A 24,146-nucleotide genomic window follows, 5' to 3' on the forward strand; every position below is an offset into this window, starting at 1 on the left:
GTCTTAACAGTGTGTCATGTGAAGTCGTGGATTTGGCATATAAAGTGGTTAAAAACAACCTATCTTATGACCTTGTTGACCTATTGTTGAGGCTGTTCAATAAAAACATGAAAAAGTATTAGAACATCAAAGAACAACCTGTGCAAAATTGGTTCACTGTTAACCTATCTATTCTTTTATGTTTAGAAGTTCTTCCCTTCTAAAGGCACTGTAGTATGGAGAAAATATGTGCCTATACTTTACCAAATAAATAAATATATTGCAGAAATGAGTGAGAACTATGCCAACATCATGGATAACTGCTTTGATGTGTTCAAAGAGAAAATGAACAATAGGTTCAGGATACCAAAGAAGTTAGTTGAAGACTACAAGGATGATGTGTGCTTCATGGTGGACAGTGACAAGGTATATATCCAGGCAGTTAAGCCTAGAGTTGCATGGGTCAGACCTCTTGGCTATGAGGTGAATATTGATGAGAAAAAGGATATCATTGAAGCCCTTGTCAATGAACCTGTTGATCCCATGGCCCCTTATTTTGGAACTTATGATGAAGCTAAGGCCAAAATAGAGCTAGAAATAAAGCTCCCATAGGCAGTTAACAAAGGGAAGAGAAGGATAGCCAAATTGAAATCAAGTGCACCTCTCTTGTTAATTGAGGGCAAAGGTGAGGATGTGGAAGAAGAAAAGGATGAGGAAGAATCTGAGAAAGAAGAAGAACCTTTGAAGAAAAAGGGCAAGGTGATCATCACCAAGCCTACAAAGTCATCCATTACAGTCTTCACAAGGAGGTCACGAAAGAAAGGAAGTGACATTGTATTTAGCAAACCTCCACCCACCTTCTAGGAAAAGTTGAAACAATTGGAAGAAGGACCAAGAATAACAAATTTTAAATCTTTGAAATATGAGATGAAGATTGAGGTAGAGTAGAAGCAAGTTGAAGAACTGGTGATGAGCAAAATGGGTAAGTGGAAGTACTCACCAGTCCAGATCGCTTCTCAAGTCTCCAGTGAATTACTAGAGAAGATAAAGCCAAGATGGGATTTTGCTATGCAAACAGTCAAAGACATATATGCACAAACCCTGAGACAGTTACTATCGAGCATATTAGATGCTGAGGTGAAAGAGTCATTAAAGAAAATGAAGAAAAACTGACTCTAATGTTTAATACTTGTTTAGTTTGATTAAGGACACAGAGCATGTTGTTAAAAATGCTACAAACACTCGAAAAAATATTTATCATCTTCATAGATCAAGTGAATTTCCAATTGAAGTAAAGGATGTTGATGAAGAAGAAGATAAGGAGAAAGATGAGGAAGAAAATGTTGAAGAAGTGACTCATTTTGATAATGAAGAAGATAAAGAGGATCAAGGTCCAAAAGCTACCGAGGAAGAAAAGCAAGATGATGAGGAGACAAACCTAATCAAGATAGTTGTAGCAGTCACTGCCTCACTTCCTCACTCCTCAAGCAAACCATTGACTACATCAAGTATGGAGACAACTTCAACAAGTTTGGTTTGTGACTACTACTAATACATCAAATGTCCAATCACTCTTTGACCCAACTCAGCTTAGCATATCATTTACAGAAGTGACTTCCACTTCATCCACTAAGCTATAGACTCCCTCTTCATCTATTGAGTTGAGTTCTTTAGTCTTCACTTCTCCAATTTTGACTTCTTCAGTTTTGAGTACATCTGTGGTGAGCTCTCTAGTTTTGTCTACTTCAGTTTTGGATTCTACAGTTTTGACCTCATCAATTTTGGATTCTTCAAGTATCTCTGTAAGTATTCCATCAGTCAGTACTATATCAGTTTTTATTGCAAGCCCAAGTATGTCACTATTGTTTCCATTTTAGGTACAAAAGAAATAAGTGCAAGGATAGTTGAGCCTAAGGCTCAATCGAGTACAAAATTTTTGGGGAAAGGAAAGAAGATAAAGGAAGACATAGATTTATATGAGGAAATAATAACTTCCAAATGGGATATTTACAATCTTTCTACAGACCAAATGCACATATTTGGTGAACTCCTCCAGAAAAAGGCCAAATAGCAAAGATTAAAAGAAGAGAGAGACAGAGAGTATAAGATAATAGATGATGCCAAGAATATCTTGACCGAGGCAATAGGAATTGAGGTTGATTCTTCTCAACCTATTTTGTATCAGCTAGAAGAAGTAGTCCAAAAATTCAATGAGGACACCAAAGGTCAAGATAAGCTGGTTGAAAAGGCTGAAAAGAAATTTAACAATAAAGTGTTGGAGCAAATTGCTCAACAAATAGCCATTTATCAAGTTGAGCTTTCAACAATTTTGGTCAATCTTGAGGTGTCCTGTTCAAATGTGTTATCAATTTTTTGGAAACTATGTGATATCACTGAGTATACAAAGGAAGTAAAGGACAAATTGTCAAAAATTGATATAGATCTTAAAGCAAGTGCTCAACAGCTGTAACTTGACCCTAGGTCAAGCTCTGCACATTTCAAGAAAATCAGATTTTTGTCAAACATGCAAGTTGAATTGTTAAGAGAAGAAGCAAGGATCTGCTCAACACTGATTGACATACAAAATATGATCCTTCCACTCATGGATGCTATGCAGAAACATATTGTATATTCAAAAACTCTAATCCATGATAACAAATTCTCTGTTGCAGACCATATGATTGAACTATCAGCAGAGGTGCAAATTGCAATTCATACATGCAAGGTCTTGCAAGAAAATTGGGATAAAACCTTGGCAATCACCCTCAAGGTACACTCTAAATTATTATCTCATTTTGGTGTCTCTATGTAAATATGTTAGAATAAATCTTTGGCATTATTGTCAAAAAGGGGGAGAAAAGTTACATTAGAGAAATGTCATACGTATATAAGAGAAAGTTATATGTTATGAGGAAGCAAGACATATACATAGTGGAACACATAGTATGGGGGAGAAATATGCTATGGTGGAGAACTAGTTTGTATATACCTTACAGAGATCAATTTTGAAAAATCTCAAAAATATACCAAGCTAGTATCACATGGTAATGATTACAAGGTATTCAATTTTGGGCTAATAAGTGTTTTTATCACTAATGTGAAAGGGGGAGGTTATTGACATATTAGTCAAGTTCATTATTAGTGACACACACTTATTCAAATTTTGTATAGCTACTGAGCTCATTGAACAATTCACAATGTTTACCATGTAATTCAGTAGCCACCAAATTCTATAGTTTCTACCAAGTCTTTTGGACTAATCCCAGTGGTTAACGAGCATTGCAGTGTCTACCGAGTTCACAGTTTATGTGGTGAGAAGCCAATGTTAACCGAGCTATTTCTTGCTAACCAAGTGATTCGGTGTTTGTCGAGTTGCACAATATCTACCGAGTCACTAGTGCAAACCAAGTTCAAGACTACTCGAGAGTGATCAGCATGGACCGAGCTTCTATGTCTACCAAGTGCATGACGATGCCAAGTAGTGACAGTGGATGCCAAGTATTAGAACCTCACCGAGTCAGTCTTCAGAACTTGAGTATCTTCATGTGGGCCAACTTTGTAATATTTGTGTTAGCTTGTATCATGGCCGACTTAGTAATTTTGTAATTTGGATTGGTATATATATATGTAATGTGTTGTATTATTTCCAATGTAAGAGTAAGCAAGAATACAAATGTGTGGGCATATGTATTGTAATGTGAATGTGGATGCAAAAAGTTCAAGTTGTGAATACAATAGATAAAGAGTGAATTTTGAAGGACATAATAGTATAAGGAGCAATAGAGACATATCTATCACAAAAAGGTGATCAATACACTAAGGAATCTCTATCAACAAACTCAGTTGCAAGTTAGAGATCTACTGCTTCATCCTAACAAGTGAACTAGTCAAAATCCTTTAACAAGGTAGACCTAACAATCTTTTATAAATCTCTTTACCGAATGCATACTTCATTGTATGTCTGTAAATCCTCTCACAAGGTGGACCTAGCAGTCCTATTTGCTCCTAATAGGGTAGATCATCAAAAGTGATTAATGTAAGCCTTAATAGGCCAACTTTATGTTGCAGTACTAAAGTTTGTGGGTATCATCCCCAACCTAGTTTTACTTTCTATTTGGAAGGTTTCTGGGTCACCAAATCTTTGTGTTCAAGTGTTATGGATGCTTTCATGTTTTCAGTTTCTCATGCATGCAATTAGATCAGATGTGATGAATTAAGTGCTAATTTATTTATTGGATTGAGAATTGAAATTGATAATGTTTTAGAAGTTATTGATTCACCCCTCCCCCCTCAATAACTTAGCATAGTCTTGAATATTTTCAATAGAGTTGAGTTATTTGATGCTAAAGATTCTGCACCATACCCTATTTGGGTATTTAAATGTATCTTCCATGATAGTTTAGCACACATTGCCAAGTTGTGCAACTCCATCTTTCTAAGACCCACTCCCCCTTCTTCTTCAAGCATATAAACTGTATGCCAATTTTTAAGAGGAATCTTCTAGTTTTCCTTAGATCCCTCCCATAGAGTGACTACATATCTATAGTTAAATAAGGAAAAAATATTTTCTATTTAAAACTTATATAACATTATTATCTTACATAAATTAACTTTGAACCTATGTTTGAAAAAACTAAATGTATTAAAAATAAGAATACAATACTTTACATACAAATAAACAAATACTCACCATTTGTTTAAAACAAATTATAGACTCTTAAATTTGTTCAAATATTTTTAAAATAATGTCAAATCTATCTAAAATCATAATTATATATATGATTTACAATCTCACTTTTTATTATATATATTTAAAAGTAATTAAAAAACTACAAAGAGTCTACTTGGGATCAAATCTTGTTGAGTGCAAGGCCTCCTAGATACCCCTAAGTTTGATTCTTTACAAAGAAGCTAGACAAAAAAAAATTGAACTTCCGTAATGTCTAGTGTGGGTTTTTCTACCAGGCTTACCACTAGAATTTTGGGATGAAAAGATCTTGAGATGGATAGGAAAAATTTCTACACATTTTGTTGTCATGAACTAGGTAACCCTACAAAAGTATATTTTAGTTTTTGCTAGATTCTGTGTGAATGTTACCATTAATAGGACACTCCTGACCATGATCATGTTGTCTACTAAGAGGAGGAAAAAAGTCCAAACTATAGAGTATGAGAATGCTAGCCTCTACCGCTAAAAATGTGGTCATTTTGGTTATGTGATGATGCTTGCAATGCCTTATTACATAAGGATAAGCAAAAGGTGGGCTCATTGGGTATAGTGAAGCCTACCATCATGCTAGGGGAATCTTCGACTACTCCTACAGTGGTAGAAGTTGAGAGGAAGGAGGATAACCCAAAGGCTAGATCATAGAGGAAAGAGACGAGAAAGATAAGGATGCGAAAGCCGACCATTTGGATATGTCGCCAAGTGCTATAGTGAAAAATGGGACTAAAATGGAGGAATACCCTTTTAGGAAGGAGATTGATGACCTTCTGAAATCCCCAGCTATGGGAGGGGATACTGTAAACCAAACCTTGGAATAAGGTGACATTGGGACCCCCCAAGAGACTCAATGGTAGAAGAAATTACAAACAATGTTGTAATTGAGTGCCAAGTGAACTCAACTAGGACTCCTATGAGGTTCCTGATCATTTTGGCCCAGAAACAAACCACAGTGTTCGTAACTCCTATCAAGAAGTCCTTACTGTTGAAGAAGGTAAAAGGAGATTCCAACAAAAGAGAATGTGAAAATATTGCTAATAGCCCCCATTGGGGGAATGTAACCTCGAAAAAGGCTCAAATTGGTGACTCCAAAGGAAGTTGTTGCCAAAGTTATGAGAAGTATTGAGGTGGCTGAGGGTATGATGGCTCTCTCAACCCCTTCCTCCCCTTAAATAAGTGTTACAAGAAATTGGGAATTCCCTAAGAAGAAGACTAGGGGAGGAAAGAAAGTGGATGTGGGGGTAACAAATATCGTGGGACACCCCAACAACATAACAACACAAACGAAGCAAGTAACAAGAGAGGTGGCCAGTGGAAGACAACTTACATTGGAAACAATAAAGAAAGGTAAGAAATGAAATTCCTTTCTTGTAATATTAGGGGGTTGAATAACTCCCATAAATAGTATGCTCTTAGTCAATGTATTCTAGTTGAAAAGGTAGATTGTATTCTCATTCATAAAACCAAGATGACTGACCAAAATTTTACTAAGATGGCTGATAATTTATGGCCTAGGGCTACCTTCTTTCATTTAGAAGTGGAAGGGGCCTCAGGGGGTATAGCAACTATGTGGAATCCCAATGTCTTGACGAGCATGAAGGTCCATGAAGAAAATGACTTCATGATTACAGAGTTTAGCAATGGCAAAATACTGTGGAACCTGGTGAACATTTATGTTTTGAATGCTAGGGCTGACAAAAGTGAAGTCTGGGGGAGGGTGGGAGGAGTATTGGGAAATATGAAGGATAAAGATATTTTGTGCACGTGGAACTTTAACACCCCCACATACCCCTCATAAAAGTTGGGGGAAACAATGACTTCTCAGAAAGCATACAAGATCTCTTAGATTTTATGAACACCTATGATCTCATGGATGTTGAACTACAAGGTAACCCATTTACTTGGAACAATAATAGGAAGGGTAAGGATTTGATCCAAATTAGATTGGATAGACTCCTAGTTTCGAGGGACTGGCCACACCTCATCATCTCATCCCTTGTTAACCTTTCAAGAACTATTTCTAACTAGTCTCTAATTATGTTCAATTGGGTGAATGGTATGGTGAGTGGGCCTAAACCTTTTAGGTATGGAATTATGTTGTAATCTCACCCGAACTTTAGAAATAAGGTGGAAGAATGGTGGAACATAATGGTGGATAGGATTGCAATGTTCAGGATTACCCAAAAACTGGATAATATTAGGGGGAATGTAAAGGAATGGGCAATGAGATCTTTTGGGGATGTGTTTAAAATAAAAAGAGATATTGAAAAGGAACTTAAAAGGCTACAAGTGGCTATGGCAATTGGGGACAACACGGAGGCTACCACCCATGAGGAGGAGTGTTGTAGGGGGAGGTGAAAGGAAACTATTAACAATGAGAAGGTCTTCTAAAGCAAAGATCTCATATTTCTTGGCTTTATGAAGGTGATGAGAATACCTCTTTCTTCCATAGATCGACTTCAAAATAGAAAAAAAGAAACACCATTACCTCCCTCGAAGAGGATGGAGGAAGGGCCTGGAAGGAGTAGGAGGATATAGGAAAACATGCTACTGAGTTCTTCATGGATCCCTACAAAAGGGAGGACAAGAGGAACAACATTATAATTAGAAGAAGTATGCTCAATACCATCCCAACTGTGTTGGGGAATGAGGAAAATGATAAATTAAGGGAGAAAGTCTTAGAAGAAGAGGTGACAAAAAATGTGTTTCCTATGAAGGCCTTCAAGGCACTGGGCCTTGATGGCTTCCTATCGGCTTTCTTTCATCACTTCTAGGAAGTCATTAAAAATGAACTTGTTTGGGCCTCTGGGGACATGATCACAACTGGGAAAATGTTAAGAAGGATCAATAAAACAACTATTGTTCTCGTGCCTAAGACCCAAACACCCAAAAACATAAGGGATTTTAGATCGATCAACCTTTGCAATACCATTTATAAAGTCTTCTCCAAGGTGCTGGTCAATAGGATTAAACCCTTTCCAAAAATTGTTATGAGTGGGCCCAAGGAAGGGGTTTGTCCCAAGTCAATAAATCCTAGATGCTGCCATTACCATCCCTAAAATCATTCACTCCATGGAAAAAAGTAGATGATTGGGCATTGTACACTTGATTTGTGTCACACTCTAAACCATTCTATCCAAACGATTCCATGAGTTGGAATGCTTGGATGCCGGCTTAGAGCTCCCTATCCACGGAGTGCAAGGAGTTAGTATTTCAGCATGAAAGCTCTCAACCAAGCCTTAGAAATGTACTTCTTGCTAGTAAACCATGCAACGGGAGGTTCTTTGAGACAAGAGCAAGAGTGCAAATATCTTCAAGGAATCCCTCAAGAATGCAATGCAAGTATGGAAACTAAGCTAAGATGATAATGCAAAATGTAGCTATACTAAGCATGTATGAGATTGTTACAAAACCAAATATTAAGCTATGTGAGATAGATTATTGCAAAATAGAAGCTAAACTAACATGCAACATGAATCTAAGCTAAAATGCTATGGTATGAGAGAATGTAGACAAGAAATAGAAGTTCTCCACAAAGCTCCAAAGAAACCTGTTAGAAAACCTGCAGCATAACAATATTCAAAATGAGGATTGATGTTTTGAGGGGGAAAGCTCTCTCCCTTTTAAAGATGTATGGACGGTAGAGATCAAGATGAAGATGGTGGATGATCAATGGTGGAATTTGAAAATAGGAGTGATCCATGTGCACACACAAGTCAACCAATAGAATATAAGTTGACTTGTCATATAAGACAAAAGTCACAAAGCCTTTTCTTTTAATTGCAAAATAGAAAAAAGACTTTATGTGTGCACTTTAAGTGGGTTAGAAGAATGGGGTCTTTTATTTAATTAAAAGGGGACATGTTCTTTTAATCAAATAATGAACTTAGGATAGCATAGTCAAACTATAGGTTATAATCAAATAAATTGATTATTAGCAATTTGGCTTAGGTAAGTGATTAAATTAATTTAGCCAAAATGTTGAAAAGGGGGCTAATAGTCTAGATGACCATTTTTAGGTGATTACATTTGCCCCTCTTTGACTAATGCGTGATCGATCTGGGAACACATTATGTCAAAGAAAATCGAAGCCAAGTAGGTGATGATAGATATAGATGTCTAATTCCGAAGAGTGAAATGCAGAAATAGATAGCAAGTCCTAAATGCACAGCCTGATAGCAGTAGTACTGAACACTAGGAAGAGATGATGTCATAATTCAAGAAGAATACTAACACTTATAAAAGCAGATAGAGTGAGAGCAAGTGAGAAGATCAAACGAATGCTCCTAAGCAGTGATAGAGTATTTCTGCCCCCTCGGGATCGAAATTGAAATGAGGTAAAGGGATGCAAAAACTGGCTAGAAATGAGAAAATTAGAATATAGCAATGTCCAAGATGACAGATAGATGATTAGAACCCAAGAATGACTATATAAAAAAATTGATAAAATGCCCCAATTTGACTAGAGTTGACCTTGAAGGATATAGCATAAAAATAAGGTTGAAATGAGTAGAAAGGTGATTTTAGACATGAAACAGTGAATTTAAGTAGATATGAAGTATGGAAATGATGAAGACATGAAGAAATGAAGATGCCCCAGTGATGATTTAGAGATTAGACCTCAAAAGGTCAGCTAACTGCTCAGAAGAAAGTAGAATTTTAAAAGACAATTTTGACCATCAAGATGAACTCGAATTTGGATTTCGATCCCGAAAATGAATCTAGGACGTCAAAATTATTTAAGAGGTCAAAACTTTATATAATGTGATGACAAGATAGAAAAGAGATGAAGCGAAAGATTAAGAAGGTGAAAAGACATGAACAAGAAGAAAGTAAAGAAATATATGAAAGGAGTTAGCTGATATGTCCACAAAAAGATGAATAGAGAGCTCTCCCCATATGCAAGAATGCAAGACTAAGCTAGAAAATGAACCTAAAATACAAGCTAATATGCAAAGTGGTTTACCAGCAAGAAGCGCATAACATTTAGACTCTTAATTTCATCATTGAGCATTTATTAGGGACATCATGAGATCATACAACCATCACTAGTATAACTATGATGATATGAATATGATCAATATCAGATAGGTATGTGGAAATCCAATCTAAGCATCAAAGACATGTAAGTCAAGATAACTACGCGATTAGATTCCCTAAGTTTAATTTAGCAAGATTACACCTATATCAAGGCATAAGTGCCAGGATAAACCCTGAGTGCGGTCTTGCGAAATAGTCAAGGATGATACATTTGTAAGTCAACGTGTTGAATAGGACCAGCATAAATGCTTACAACACTATAGAAAAACAAAAGTATACCCACAAGCAGAAATCAAGAAAATATGTCCCATGCCCCCAGTCTTCTAGTCAATGACATCCTCGAAAGACTATTAGGGAGGGAACACATGGCAAAGAAATCATCGTAGATAGCACACAAAGTAGATAAAGATCAGCATAGCTCAGTCGTTTAAGTGTTAAAGTGCGTGTGTGTAAGTCACTTGGCCATTTCTTCAAGACTTGATTCTGATAGTGAGAAATATCATGACATCGGAGACCGTAGGTAAACTATCTAAAAAGTGTTGAAAAACACTTGATGTCAAGGTGGGGGAAGTGTTGAGAAACACTATTTTGCGAGTTGTCAAAGAAACCCTAATCCACAAGAATACCTCAATAGGCTAAGTAGCTATGCCCCCAAGATGAGGACAAGAAACAATTCCAAGCTAGGAAATGTGTAGTGAAGAGGATGATTGAGATTGATAGACATAGCTGCAAGGGTTTCAAGTAGTGCCTATTTCCAGATTTTCACCACTTGACAGATTTTTTCAGGACTTTTTTCAATTTTTTTGTATTTTTTTATTTTTGCTTTTTTTTGGTGATACATCAAAGTGCCTATTGATAGGTTTTCACTAAAAAGATCATTTTTTCAGGACATTTTTTTTTATTTTTAGGATTTTTTCAGCATCATATATGATTTTTTTGGATTTTTTAGAAGGTTTTAGAGATTACTAGTTCTCGAGCAAGATCACATCATTTTCTCCCAATGTCTAGCAAGGTATAGGATATGATGGAGCAACAAGCCAGTGGATAAGCAAAGATGGATGAAAAAAGAGTATGAAGCAAGTGAAAGTGATCCTCAAGGACTGACTCCTCAGGAGTACCCAAGCTAGGGAAAGAGGTGAAATAGTCATATGAAGCATGTTTTGGATAAGAAATGGAAGTAATGAGAAAGATAGCATGTAGGATAAGCAATGAAGCCAACAAGTGAGATAGCATGAAGTGGGTAGTCCAAAAGAGTAGCCATGTCAAGAGACCTATGAGAACCATGTTTCATTTATTATGATCAAGATCAAGGGGTCAACTAGATAGTATAGCAATGGGATAGAGAAATAAGAATAAAGCTCAAGATAGAGGCTATGAGTGAATGGGAGAGCACAATAGAAAATCTGGTGGATAAGATAGCCAATATGCAAAGATAGCTCAACATTGTCAAAATCAAAGAGAGAAGAGGGGATAGATGGATGGTGGAAGAATTACGCATGATGCCTGTTTGCCAGGTTTTCATCATGGTACTTATCCAAGGTGCCACAAGAAGTAGTTTTCACCAAGGCACATTTTCATTTTTTTTTTTTTTTTTGAATTTTTAGAAAGAGCTCAAGCTGTTTGAATGTAGATAATGTTCCTATAGGAAAGATAAGTCATGATAAGCCAAGACCATAGAAAGGTATGCTCAAAGATGTTGATAGGGTGATGAAAGAGAAATGGTAGTAGGAAGAATATATGGAGGATAAGAGTTCATGTATAGAAAGTAAGTGTAAGCTTTAGAGGATTTCATGAGGGTAGTTGAAATATTGGACAAGATCAACATTGACACACACCTTGAAGGGTATTGGAACAATGGAAGAATTATGGATGAAATAGCTTGAGGTTTAGATCTATGACATGGTAGAAGAGATTTGGAAAAAAGTGGAGTGGAAGGCTTTGGAATATTTTTAGAAAGATTTTTGGAAGAAGATGGAATGGAAGCCTTTGGAAGTTTGAATGTCAAATTTGAAGTATTTTCAATCTTCAAGTCTTTTAAAAGAGACTTGGGAATCCATATAGCTTTAGATTTTCCTTGTTCTTTGGGTGCTTGAGATTGCATTTCTTCAATGATGGATTTAGGAACCCACATTTGCTTTGATTTAGCTCTCTTAATAGTGGACCTTTGCGGTCTCTTTTGTGCATTCTCCTTCTTAGCATTCACATGTCGATTAGATGAGACATAGTGATCTTTCTTTTTCAATGGATTCTTATGTTTGTTCTCACTTCCAAAAGACTTGGGATTTATGGACGAATAAGGATGATATGACTGGTTTAGATGTATAGATGGGTGAAAAGTCATCAAGGATGAGTGTCTTTGTTGATCTTGAGGTATTATAGGAGAGCTAGGGAATGAGCTAAGAGTGAATGTAGGAGATGGAGGAACATAAGGCCCCAATATGGATGGAAGGTTTGAAGGCTTTAGCTTTGATGGATGAGGACCAAGGATAGAATTAGAAGATGCAAACGGATAGTGGGAAGGGATATCAACATCTTTAGAATGAGCAACATGGTCAAAGCCATCAATAGACTCATGAGTAGCTTTGATAGGAACAACATTTTTAATAGTAGCACTTGAAGCTTGAGCACAATTTTGAAGTGGATATGGAGAAGTAGAACATGAGGCGATGCTTTGATCTTGACAAGTAGCCTTGGATAGCATATGAAGAGAACTTTTCTCATAATTTTCAGTAAGCTCAAGGGAGATAATGGAAGTTGTGTCTTCATCATACATAGGAGGTGGATAAGATATGGAATATGGAGGGGAAAAATCTTGAAAGAGATGAAAGGGTGCTTGATCTTGATCTTTCTTGACATTTATAGATTTTTCTTTTTGAGAGTCCTCTTGACATGGAGCCACTTCTAAGGACAAGGGAGAATGAAGAGTGAATGGACTAGTGCATGGATCTTTAGGCTTAGTAGTGCATGAAGGTTGAGGATGTTTAGGATTAGTAGCATGGAAAAGGTTTGCAACCAAGTGAAGGTTAGCTTGAGTTTCTTTTAGAGGTAGCCCTTGAGGGTACACATATTGCATATGGAAAGCACTAGGTTTTTTTTTTGATAGAGGAATGTTGGAAAGCTTTGAAGTGTTGGGAGATACATGAGTGTTGGAAGAAGTGGAAGATGTAATAGAGCTACTACTAGACATAGGTTCATTAATGTAATCTTGCTCAAGAAAAGTATCCTCATTGCATGAATCATTAGAGGTATCAATAATTCCATTATCAATAAGATCTTGGATTTTATGTTTTAGCTCAATGCAATCTGAAGTACTATGCTCATTATGTTGATGATAAGCACAATAGATATCCAAGAATGGGTTTCCATATGAGCTATACTTAGGCAACATGATGAGCTTAGTTTCAAGAAGTGTTTGCAAAATGTCATCATAAGAATGTTCCAAGGGAGTAAAAGTTCTCTCAAAAATATGTCTAGGATCTTCTTGTTGTTTCTCAAGTGAATGGTATACATCCATGTCTTCATCATTTTCTTGGTCAAAGATAGGTCCATCATGATATCTTGGAATAGGCTCAAAGTAGGTATCACTTGCTTGTTCTCTAAAGAGGTCTTTAGATCTAGAAGATGAAGACATTTGATGTCTTGAAGTAGAGCATGTAGACCTAGAAGAAGAGGATAACCTCAAAGAAGGTGACTCACATGCATGTAAAGATCTTAAGGAAGATTCATGTAATGATGCAATCTTCTCCTCTAACGTTTTCTGAAGTTTAGACTTCATTTTCGTCATGCGCTTAGAGAGATGAAGGTAAGAAAGATCATTTGTCTCTTCTAGTTCTTTGTATTGTGCATATAGATCTTGAAACTCTTTAGTGACATGGAGGATATCATGATCATCTAGATTTGGTTGAGGTTTTCTAGCACAAGGTTTAGATCCCATAGTTTTAGATGCAAAGCCAAGCATAAAAGAGCCTAGAAGATAACTTGACGTTGAAACTATAGGAGGTAGAGTGTTCACTTGCCAAGATAGTATAGAGAGATTAAAGTGACTTGTCAAACAATATGTCCAAGAAACTTATGACATGAATGACTCAAGTCAATAGCTAGGCAAGATGCCCAAATAGCCAAATAGATAGAGCAAGCGGGGTGACAAGTGAACAACTCTCCAACCCAAGAGTGTAGTCAAGAAATCAAGGTAACCATTTTAGTAAAAGGATAACTAGCAAGCATGCATAGACCATGAAGATAGAAAGACCAAGAGAACCAAGACCAAAGAGTCACTTTAAGCATGTTCAAGAACTAGAGACATAGCAAATCAAAGTCAAATGATGAGACTCCCCTTAGCAAGCAACACAAGAAAAATGTTAAGACTTGATGCTTTGACTTGGTTGACAAAGTTTGACAATAGTTGATAGCATAACAAGTTTGATGTTCAAAAGCAATTTCTTTCCAAGCAAGATAGTGACACATGGCGTAGTCTTCAAACAATCAAGCAAGGGACAAATCAACCTTGCATGATACAAGAATATGTGACGTCTCAAAAGAATTCCCTAGAATTATCGTCATGTGTATGTTCAAAAGATTTTCACAAGTATACCACATTCGAGAACACATCAAGCAATATCTACCTAAATGTCATGGTTCATTACTCAACAACTTGGCCCACGCTTGATGCTCCTTTGCCTCACACCAAGTGGTTACCCACAAGAGATATTGGCTTTGTCATGGAAATGTCATAAGCATAACCAAGGGAACACATATGGTGAGTGTAAATCTTGGGGTGATCCGGGTAGTCCACTAGGATCAATCCTTGCACCAAGAAGTTGAGTGGCTAAAAAGGGTAGTTACTAACTTAGGGTGTTTAGATAGGGCTTCCGTTCATAGTGTTCCTCTTGCTCCCAATTACGGGACACCTCACCTTGCGATGAGTAACCGATCTCGCGATCACAAGAGTACCTTAAGCATTCTTGCCTAGTGATCTCCCTATGGTCGAAATCTCATAAGCGATCACACTAGACGAAGATAAACACTACGTCTACCCAGGTTTTGTGTTCTTGATAGCCTTGATTTTATAGTGGGTTGGAAGAGCCAGGTAATCGGCTTGTTCCCACTTGGGTCCTTCCTCTCAGGTTGTCCGAGAGCAGGCCCTCTAAAGGATTCTAACTACATAAAGTGGATCAAATTTTGGAAGTCAAGATTTCTGGTTCACCACAAGGGTGAAGAGCATACTCTCCTATTCCAATCATTTTCTCCCAAACACGCCAAGAAGATTCAGTTACCCCTTGCTTTTGAAACCAAATGGCAAGTCAAAATTTCTGATTCACCACAAGGGTGAAGAGCATACTCTCCTATTACCAAAAGACTCCAATCACAAGTTTTATGTGCCTATGAAAAATGAACAATTATTCAATGCCACACATGAGAACAAAAAAGCAAGAAATTTTGAGTTTTTATGCTTTGGGCAGCCCTGCAAACAATCGTTAGTAGCCCTTGTGCATTTGAAGCTTTGACATGCGTTCTTTTTATGCAATGTTTCAATTTTTTTCACAAGGATGGCAACCTGAAATCACAACTTGTTAGCAACAAAAGTTAGTGTGAAATAACATAAAATAGTACAATAAAAAGTGGATAGTTGCCTCAAATATCCAAGTTATCTTCCAATAAAGTGTATGCAAAGAAAGTGCAAACTAATCACAAATGCTCTCATTTTTACTCTTTGCAGACTTTTTTGCTATTATTTCGGATCCAAAAACATAAATGAAAAAAAGAGACCCCTGTTAAAAATCAGAGAGCTTTCCAAAAATGCAAAAAATTTAAAAAAATCTCTTCATTTGCGCTCTAGAGATTGATTTTGTCAAAATAGGCCAAATTTCTCAAATCAAGTTTTTGATCTTTAATACGACTTCAAAATTCAAAACACAAAAAAAGAACCCCCATTAGAATTGAAAAACCTTTCTGAAAATGTAAGTTTTTAAAAAAAATTCGCTGATTTGCGATCAGAAATGACTTTTTATGAAAAACAAAGAAAAACTCATAACTCCCGAAAATCACGTCAAAATTCTCTGCAAATCAGACTGAGACATTTTGAGCATATATCCAACCTACAAAACAAATTTCAAAACCAAAATCCAAGCGGTTTAAAAGATATGATCAAATCTTTAAACCAACTAAGTTTTTGGCCTTCAAACCAATTTACTTATTGCTTGGCCTTAAAACCAAAGTGATAATTCTACAAAAGCATTTGATTAGACCCAATATGTTGCTGTAAAAAACTAGAGATAAGAAATGAAAGAAAATGAAGCTGAAAATTTGATTCAAGCCCCACGGTGGGCGCCAAAAATGTACACTTGATTTGTGTCACACTCTAAACCATTCTATCCAAACGATTCCATGAGTTGGAATGCTTGGATGCCGGCTTAGAGCTCCCTATCCACGGAGTGCAAGGAGTTAGTATTTCAGCATGAAAGCTCTCAACCAAGTCTTAGAAAATGTACTTCTTGCTAGTAAACCATGCAACAGGAGGTTCTTTGAGACAAGAGCAAGAGTGCAAATATCTTCAAGGAATCCCTCAAGAATGCAATGCAAGTATGGAAACTAAGCTAAGATGATAATGCAAAATGCAGCTATACTAAGCATGTATGAGATTGTTACAAAACCAAATATTAAGCTATGTGAGATAGATTATTGCAAAATAGAAGCTAAACTAACATGCAACATGAATCTAAGCTAAAATGCTATGGTATGAGAGAATGTAGACAAGAAATAGAAGTTCTCCACAAAGCTCCAAAGAAACCTGTTAGAAAACCTGCAGCATAACAATATTCAAAATGAGGATTGATGTTTTGAGGGGGAAAGCTCTCTCCCTTTTAAAGATGTATGGACGGTAGAGATCAAGATGAAGATGGTGGATGATCAACGGTGGAATTTGAAAATAGGAGTGATCCATGTGCACACACAAGTCAACCAATAGAATATAAGTTGACTTGTCATATAAGACAAAAGTCACAAAGCCTTTTCTTTTAATTGCAAAATAGAAAAAAGACTTTATGTGTGCACTTTAAGTGGGTTAGAAGAATGGGGTCTTTTATTTAATTAAAAGGGGACATGTTCTTTTAATCAAATAATGAACTTAGGATAGCATAGTCAAACTATAGGTTATAATCAAATAAATTGATTATTAGCAATTTGGCTTAGGTAAGTGATTAAATTAATTTAGCCAAAATGTTGAAAAAGGGGCTAATAGTCTAGATGACCATTTTTAGGTGATTACAGGCATGACCCTTAAGTTAGATATTTCAAAGGCCCGTGACATAGTCAATTGGACCTTCCTATATGATGTTTTGGAATAGTGGGGGTTCAAAAAGGACGTAGTGAATGTCATAAGAAATATGGTGGAAACCGCACAATATGAGGTGTTGCTCAATGGGACCCCTTGGGGTAACTTTGAAGTTGGAAAAGGCCTAAGACAAGGTGACCCTCTATCCCCTTACCTTTTCACTATGGTGGTTGAAGTGTTGGGTAGGTTAATTTGCATGTTGATAGAGTTGGGTGACATAAAAAAAATCCAACCTGCTATTGTGCTATCTCCTGAGGTTATACACCAATTCATGGATGACACTTTTCTATTTGGTGAATCCTCTATCCAGGAGGCTAGAGCTTGGAGGAATCCACTCACTAACTATGAAGATTGTTTAGTTCAACAAATTAATCTGGTAAAAAGTAAGGTCTATTTTTTTAACACTCTTGAAGTCTTTCAAGATAAGGTTAAAAATATCTTGGGATGTCACTCTGCAAACCTCCTCGACACTTATCTTAGTCTCTCCCAAATGATCAAGGATGTCTCCACCACCTTCTGGAACACTGTCCTAGAAAGGATGCAAAAGAAGGTTGTTGGGTGGAAAGGTAAAGTACTTAGTCATGCGGGTAAACTCCAACTACTGGTGGTGGTTTTGCAGGGTATACCTATACATTTCTTTCCATCTTCAAGATTAATTAGAGTATGGTTGAAAAACTCGAAAAACTATAAAGAAACTTCCTATGATCAGGTACATAGGAGAGAAACAAATTGAACCTTGTTAATTGGGAAACTATTTGTAAACCTAAAGAGAATGGGGGGTTGGGAATAGGAAGAATTGTTGATTTGAATAAAGCTCTACTCACTAAAATGGGGTGGAGATTGTTGGAAAACAAGATTGGGTGGGGAAGAATCATGAGGGCTAAATACCTTGCCAACACCCATTTTAGGTATAATCTCCTCAATAATGATTTCTCGAGCCGTTCTAAGGTTGTAATAAAATCCTTAAGAATAGGTCCCTCCTCAAGAAAGGGGTGAGATGGTTGGTGGGAAATGGTAAAAGAATAATATTCTGGTAGGACGACTGGCTAGGGGGAAAACCACTAATGTATAACAAGTTCAACGGTCTACAAGAACCTTAAAAAAGAATGGTGGGAGAGAAGGTGGCTGACTACATTGATGTCCATTAAAGGAAATGGAAACGTTTATCCATTGTTGATATTCCTAATAGAGAGGATCCTTTGGTTAAAGAATTGGAGGAATTGATCAGCTATCACAAACTCCCCTTACATGCTCAACTTGATAAGGTGGTTTGGGATAGGAGGACTAATGGTTAGTTCTTAGTTAATTCTACCTACCACCTTATATTTGAAAAGGATCAGATCCCTATCAACTGGAGAAAGATCTGGAACAGTCACTTGCTACCAAAAGTCAATTTCTTCTGGTGGACGATCATGCATGGTAGGATCTTAACAACTGACAACCTAAGGAGGAGAGGCATACCAATTACTAACAAATACTATCTTTATAAGGAGGAAGAGGAAAGCACAGTGCACCTCTTTCTTGAATGTCCTTGTACTTTAAGGGTATGGTCCTACATTTGGAGCAAATTTTTGTTAGTTTGGGTCATGAAAAGAGGAATGGAACAATTTGTGGAGAACTGGAATTGTCCTTTCTACCATCCCTAACTCGAAATCCTTTGGAATATCCTCCCCTCATATGTTTGCTGGGGTGTCTGGAAGGAGATGAATAATCAAGTATTTAGGGAGGAAGAAAGGGGGGAATGAGGTAGTGGGAGAGATATTGAGAAAGCTTGTTATGAAGAATGTTATGGTGGCCAAGTTCAAAGCTCCATAGGAACCCCCGAGCATGAAGGATGGGGAGATTGCTAGAAATTGGAACCTTCTCCCCAATTTCCAACATTTTGACAACTAAAAAATTTTAGCAAGAAGAAGAATCCGTTGGATCCCTCCCATCATGTCTACTATCAAGCTCAAATTTGATGGTGCAATGATAGTTGGAGGTGTGTTGCAAAATGCTAGGGGAGAATTGTTATTAGCCTACTCGAGGAATTTGGGACAGGGAACCAATAACGTGGCAGAGGCCACTGCCTTACTTTGGGGTCTTAAATTTTCCTTGGAGATGACAATTAGAAAGTTAAATATAAAAGGTGATTCTAAACTCATCATTGGCTCTATCCAAGGGCATGCTAAACAGGGTTAGGCTTTACATTGCATATTGGGGGACATTTGGTGATTCCTAACGACCCTTGATCAATGAGTTACAACACTCTTTTAGGGAAGGCAATGTGGTGGCAGATGTTATGGCGGGCTTGGGATTTGATATGGATAGCCTAAAAAGATGGACAAGTACTAAATTGCTACTGAAAAACATAAATTCCCTCATTAGTAAGGAAAGGACCCCTCTAAACTATGTTTGATGACCACCCAAAATTGGAGTACTAGCATTTTTGGCGGCCTTCCTATTAATATGATGGTTAAGGTCATCTTAAATATGACAAGACATTTAGTGAGGATCAATTATGTGGATTTCATCATGTAGGGGCATGAAAATAGGAAAGAAATTAATAATCTCGACTTTAAAAAAAGAGTCGTCATTTTTTTGTGGTACAAGATGATTACAAAAAAAGTCATTATTATTATTAATGTTAGATCATTAAGGTATTACACTCAGATCATTTGCACTCCCCATAATGATGTTTTAAGATGACCTAAACATTTGGAATGTTACATCCCCGTGAAGTGTAAGGAAGAAGCCATTTTAACCACCAGACACACACCATTTTTAGCCTTGTTTCTGTGATTTCCTAGGTGGTATTTTTCTCGTAAATGAAAATTATCGAGCTCATAGAAAGTGATATCGTTGAGGAGAAAGATTCCATAGGTGGGAACCTTAACAAATTGGAGCCCACAAAGATGGAGGATTTCTCCAAAAGACAACCAACCTGATTAATGTTGAAGGAAGGGGGGTTTGTCCCATACATGCATGCCATGATTAGCTATGATGAGAATTATTCTCAACAAATTATTCGCAGCTAGAAGAATAAAAGGGTCACAATCAATGGTATCACCTTCTAGGTGAACGAGGAGACTATAGCTATGGCGATGAGCCTTGACATAACTGGTAGGAAGTGGTAGAAGATCACGAAGGTGACAGATGAAGCTAGTTTGTCTAGTTTTTTCAGAGACAATGAAGTCCCAGATAGGTATCGTGGTAGTTTTCGGAGGGATAAGTTACCAAAGCCTTGGGACGACGTGTGCTTGGTCATAATGAAGTATCTCACCCTAGAAGACAAATATGGTGTGCCTTTGCTTAATCACTTTCGTAATACGAAGTTAGTTTGCATTCCCTTTTTGCTAATGCATGCCCGAGAAGAGATAGTTATAGATGTCAGGGAGAAAAAAGAGAAAGGGGCTAATTTCATTATTTTGTACCAAGGGCTCATGTTTTGTTTATTCCAATTCCACTTAGCCCTTTGCTCTCTTAGAGTGATAACCATTGATAATTTCCTCCCCACTAGTGCCCCCCTTCGTCTGGAGTATGCAGATGGTAGCTATTCCCCTACTCCAGAACCCTCACTATGCCAAATCCTAGTTAAGTGTAGGAAAAACAAAACCCTAGTTTTGGAGTCGGCTACCAATAAAAAAATTAAAACTGAAAAGAGGGTGGAGGTGGAGATTGGGGACTTAGATGATGAGTTCCATGGGAACAGAAGAAGATCAGGTAGGCTTGCTAATACCAAGGGTAGATTTAAACAAATGGCTAGACACACTTAGGAGGATGAGGAGGAAGATACTAATTCAAAGGAAAGTACTAAGACTTCAGGGGATGATAAGGAGAAGTTGAAGGAGGATACTGATAATAAAGAGGAGGAGAAGTGGGATGACACTGTTGATGACACTTGAGATTTTGAGGCGGAGAACCCTCTCAAGACCCCACTTGTATTTCTGCCACTTTCACCCTATTATTTGTTGCTAACTAGGCATACCCCAAATCTAAGAAAGCCTCCCTTGACACTATTTCTTCCCTTATAAGGAATGATGGTCTAAACATCTTAAGGGCTCCCACTAACACTGTGGATGTGCAGGATAAGAGGAGGTCTTCGGTGAATTGCACCAAAGAACTAAAGATAGGTACTGCGAAGAAGGTGATTGTTACTCGCAAAGACCTCCAAGCACTAAAGGATCGGGGTCATGAGCTAGAGGAAGGGTTCACCCTCTTCTCCAAATTCACTATGAAGGTGACCCATGTGGCGACAACCACCCTTTAGCTTCTGGCTCACGAGAAGGAGGAGGGCTTTGGGAGCATGAACTCTAAGACTTTTATTAATGCCGATAGGCATTCTACAATGACAGAATGGGTGGAGTGGGAAAGTGTGTGTGTTAATGTTAACGTTTATTTTCTACATTAAATTTGACATTAAATTATTTAAAAAAAAAATTCTGTATTTATAATAAATATTAAGATTTTTTTTTTTTTTTTGGATCGATTTAAATATTAAGATTTTGACATGTAGATGGTTGTAAAATTTAACGTAGAAAATAAATGTTAACATTAACACACACACCTTCCCACTCCACGCCATTGTAGAATGCCTATTGACATTAATTAACATTAACACACACACTTTCCCACTCCACCCATTTTGCCATTGTAGAATGCCTATCGACATTAATAATTTAATAATTATTACATAAAATATTTGTTAAAATTATAAACTTAAGAAATATAAATAATAAATTAAAAAAATTAAAAACTTGAGTGCAAAAAAAAATCGAAATAAAAAAAATTAAGAAAGTGAAAAAAAGATTGAAAAAAAAAAAAATTTAGACATCGTAAATTAAATTTGAATTATTTTTATATTAGATATCTATCAACATTTCTTTAGATATCTATCCTAGTTTTAGGATCGGTCTGATTATCTGTTACTTTTTGGCTAATAGTTTCACCAGTGTTATATAGGACCAGCACCTTTATTTTGACTGCTTCTATATAAAAAACAATACCTAATTTTAAAAAATAGATAAAATATTTTTTAACCCATTGAGACGAGTGGTCTATTTTTGGCACGCTGACTTAAAAAATAGAGAAGTTATTATAACTGTTTTTACAAGGATCGATAGAAGTTCCCGCTCAGCTTCGAGTTTCGCAGACTGTTTCCAGCTTTCTCTTTTCTATTGAAATCTGTTCAGTTTCGGAGGTTGCAAGGAAATCGTAGAATTCGTAACTGACAATTTTTTATCAAGAAAATCAGGTGCAAGTTAGAACTGTTTTCTGCCCGACAGAGAAGTCCTTTTCCGATGGTAAAGTGGCCTTGAAATTTTTTGCGGGTAAGAGATTACACTTTTCCATTAAAGTTCACTATAATAGCCTATTGGCTAATTAATAATTTTTTCAGATATCGCGAATATTTTTAACATAATTTTTCTAAATAAAAAATATTAAATTATACTCTTTTATATAATTATTAAATAATTAACCTAAGTTGTGTTTTTCATGGTTGTGGTGCCTTTTCAGACGCCTGTCTCTTCTTGCAATACAACTTAATTCGCGCAGGTTATCTGCACGGCGATTCTTTCGTTGCACAAGTTGATAACCATTTTGAAATAACTTCCAGACTTTTAACAAATGGTGAGTCCATGGGCATTCCATTTGTATTGACGTGTTCTGTTTACATATATTACGGTTTGAATCTTTAAACTTTATGCCCACGCAGTAAAATGTTTGCGTGTTTACAAATATAAGGGTTTTAATTGGAAAGCCAGTGAGTTCAACATTGCATTTATTATTTATTTATATTATCGTATTATTTATGGAATTGAATATTAGAACCAAAACACTTCAAGGAATCTAATCTAGAAGAATTTTACGAGAAGAAGACCTTTTATTTTAAATTAAAGTGAGCCGTTGAAGGAGTTAATAAATTGTTTGAGTAGCGCAAGAATGGAAAATACTTCTTTAAGATAACTGGGAACATTTGCATGCGCAGACAAGTTTCCAGAGGATGAACAGTCATTTGTCCTGCATATCCGCCTTGTTGTGGATCACTTTATTTGCAATAAAGAGATCTGAAATCAAATCTCTTCACTGCGAATGCAGTACTCTACTGTTTCATCAGAACCCCATTGCCTTCAAAATACTATATTGGTCCTTACCTAGTTTGGGGATATTTAATATTCAGTGCCTTTAAGTTTAGGCTGAGAACAGTCCCAAATTGTTATAGAGTTGATTGAGCTTTGGGTTAGAAGTAACAGAATGCATATTTAACTGTAGAGATTAAAGCTTCCATAATTTATAATGATTAGTAAAAATTGTTTTAGAATTCTAATTGTTTGGAAAGGAACAGTTGGACCAATATTTCTCAATATGCTTTGCACGATTGATTCATTCTCTTGATGATCTGCAAATAGTGGTAAAATTTTTTAGGTTGAGGAGCTCAAACCATAGTAATTCTTTGACCGTTAGTGTTGTTAGTCAAAACAACCACTATCCATTTCAAACAACGATTTAAAACACAATTACTCAAATCAATGCAAACCTCTGATTGAGTGTAAAATGTGATATGCACAAGACATTACAACATGGATGCTCATTTCATTGAGCATAGCATTCTTTGAATGAAAAAAATAACATCATTATATTGTATTGAAGAAGAAGAAGAAGAAGAAGAAGATAATTATTTTATCGTTCACAAGGCTAAAGATAGCGTATGGGACAGACTGCCTCAAAAACTGAATTTCTGCATTTCTGCCCTTTTTTGAACAGAGCATAGATAGTGTAGTTGATGAGGGATAGCTCTTAATTGTGCAATAAGAATTTTGGCTCTCCAAGAGATATTCTCCCCCTATGTACATTTTTCTGATTAATGAATGAGATTAAACTCTTCAATATAATACTCACTCTTTCTCATTAGCCCTTTGTTACAAGAATGTTTGTGGAACTTATCCATAACAAAACCGTTTATCTCTTTATTGTTAAGGGGGCACGTGTTCAAGTAACCATTCCACTTACCCTTTCTTTTACACAATATTTCATTGAAGACAACCTTAGGCCATCTGTCCTCTTCCATTTACCCACTTCTTTTTAAATATCTTA

The 24,146-nt window shown here is 36.5% G+C and overlaps 1 protein-coding gene across 2 annotated transcripts in view; it reads left to right on the top strand.

Moving 5' to 3' along the window:
- Window positions 1-22,136: 22,136 nt before the first annotated feature.
- The window catches only part of LOC149554676 (ribosome biogenesis protein), a 95,096-nt gene continuing 93,086 nt past the window's right edge, over window positions 22,137-24,146 (top strand). The window contains exons 1-2 of one of the 2 annotated variants that reach the window (XM_089828732.1): window positions 22,137-22,274; window positions 22,569-22,682. In XM_089828732.1, coding sequence (XP_089684858.1) covers window positions 22,680-22,682 — 3 coding nt within the window. In that variant the 5' untranslated portion in view covers window positions 22,137-22,274; window positions 22,569-22,679. Of the gene's footprint in view, window positions 22,382-22,568; window positions 22,683-24,146 lie in introns of both variants that reach the window. The other variant, XM_089828731.1, reaches the window with a different exon arrangement.

The sequence above is a fragment of the Cupressus sempervirens genome, chromosome 5 (assembly GCF_028749045.1).
Source record: "Cupressus sempervirens isolate cs-2001-9-10 chromosome 5, ASM2874904v1, whole genome shotgun sequence".
In the NCBI taxonomy this organism is placed as follows: domain Eukaryota; kingdom Viridiplantae; phylum Streptophyta; class Pinopsida; order Cupressales; family Cupressaceae; genus Cupressus; species Cupressus sempervirens.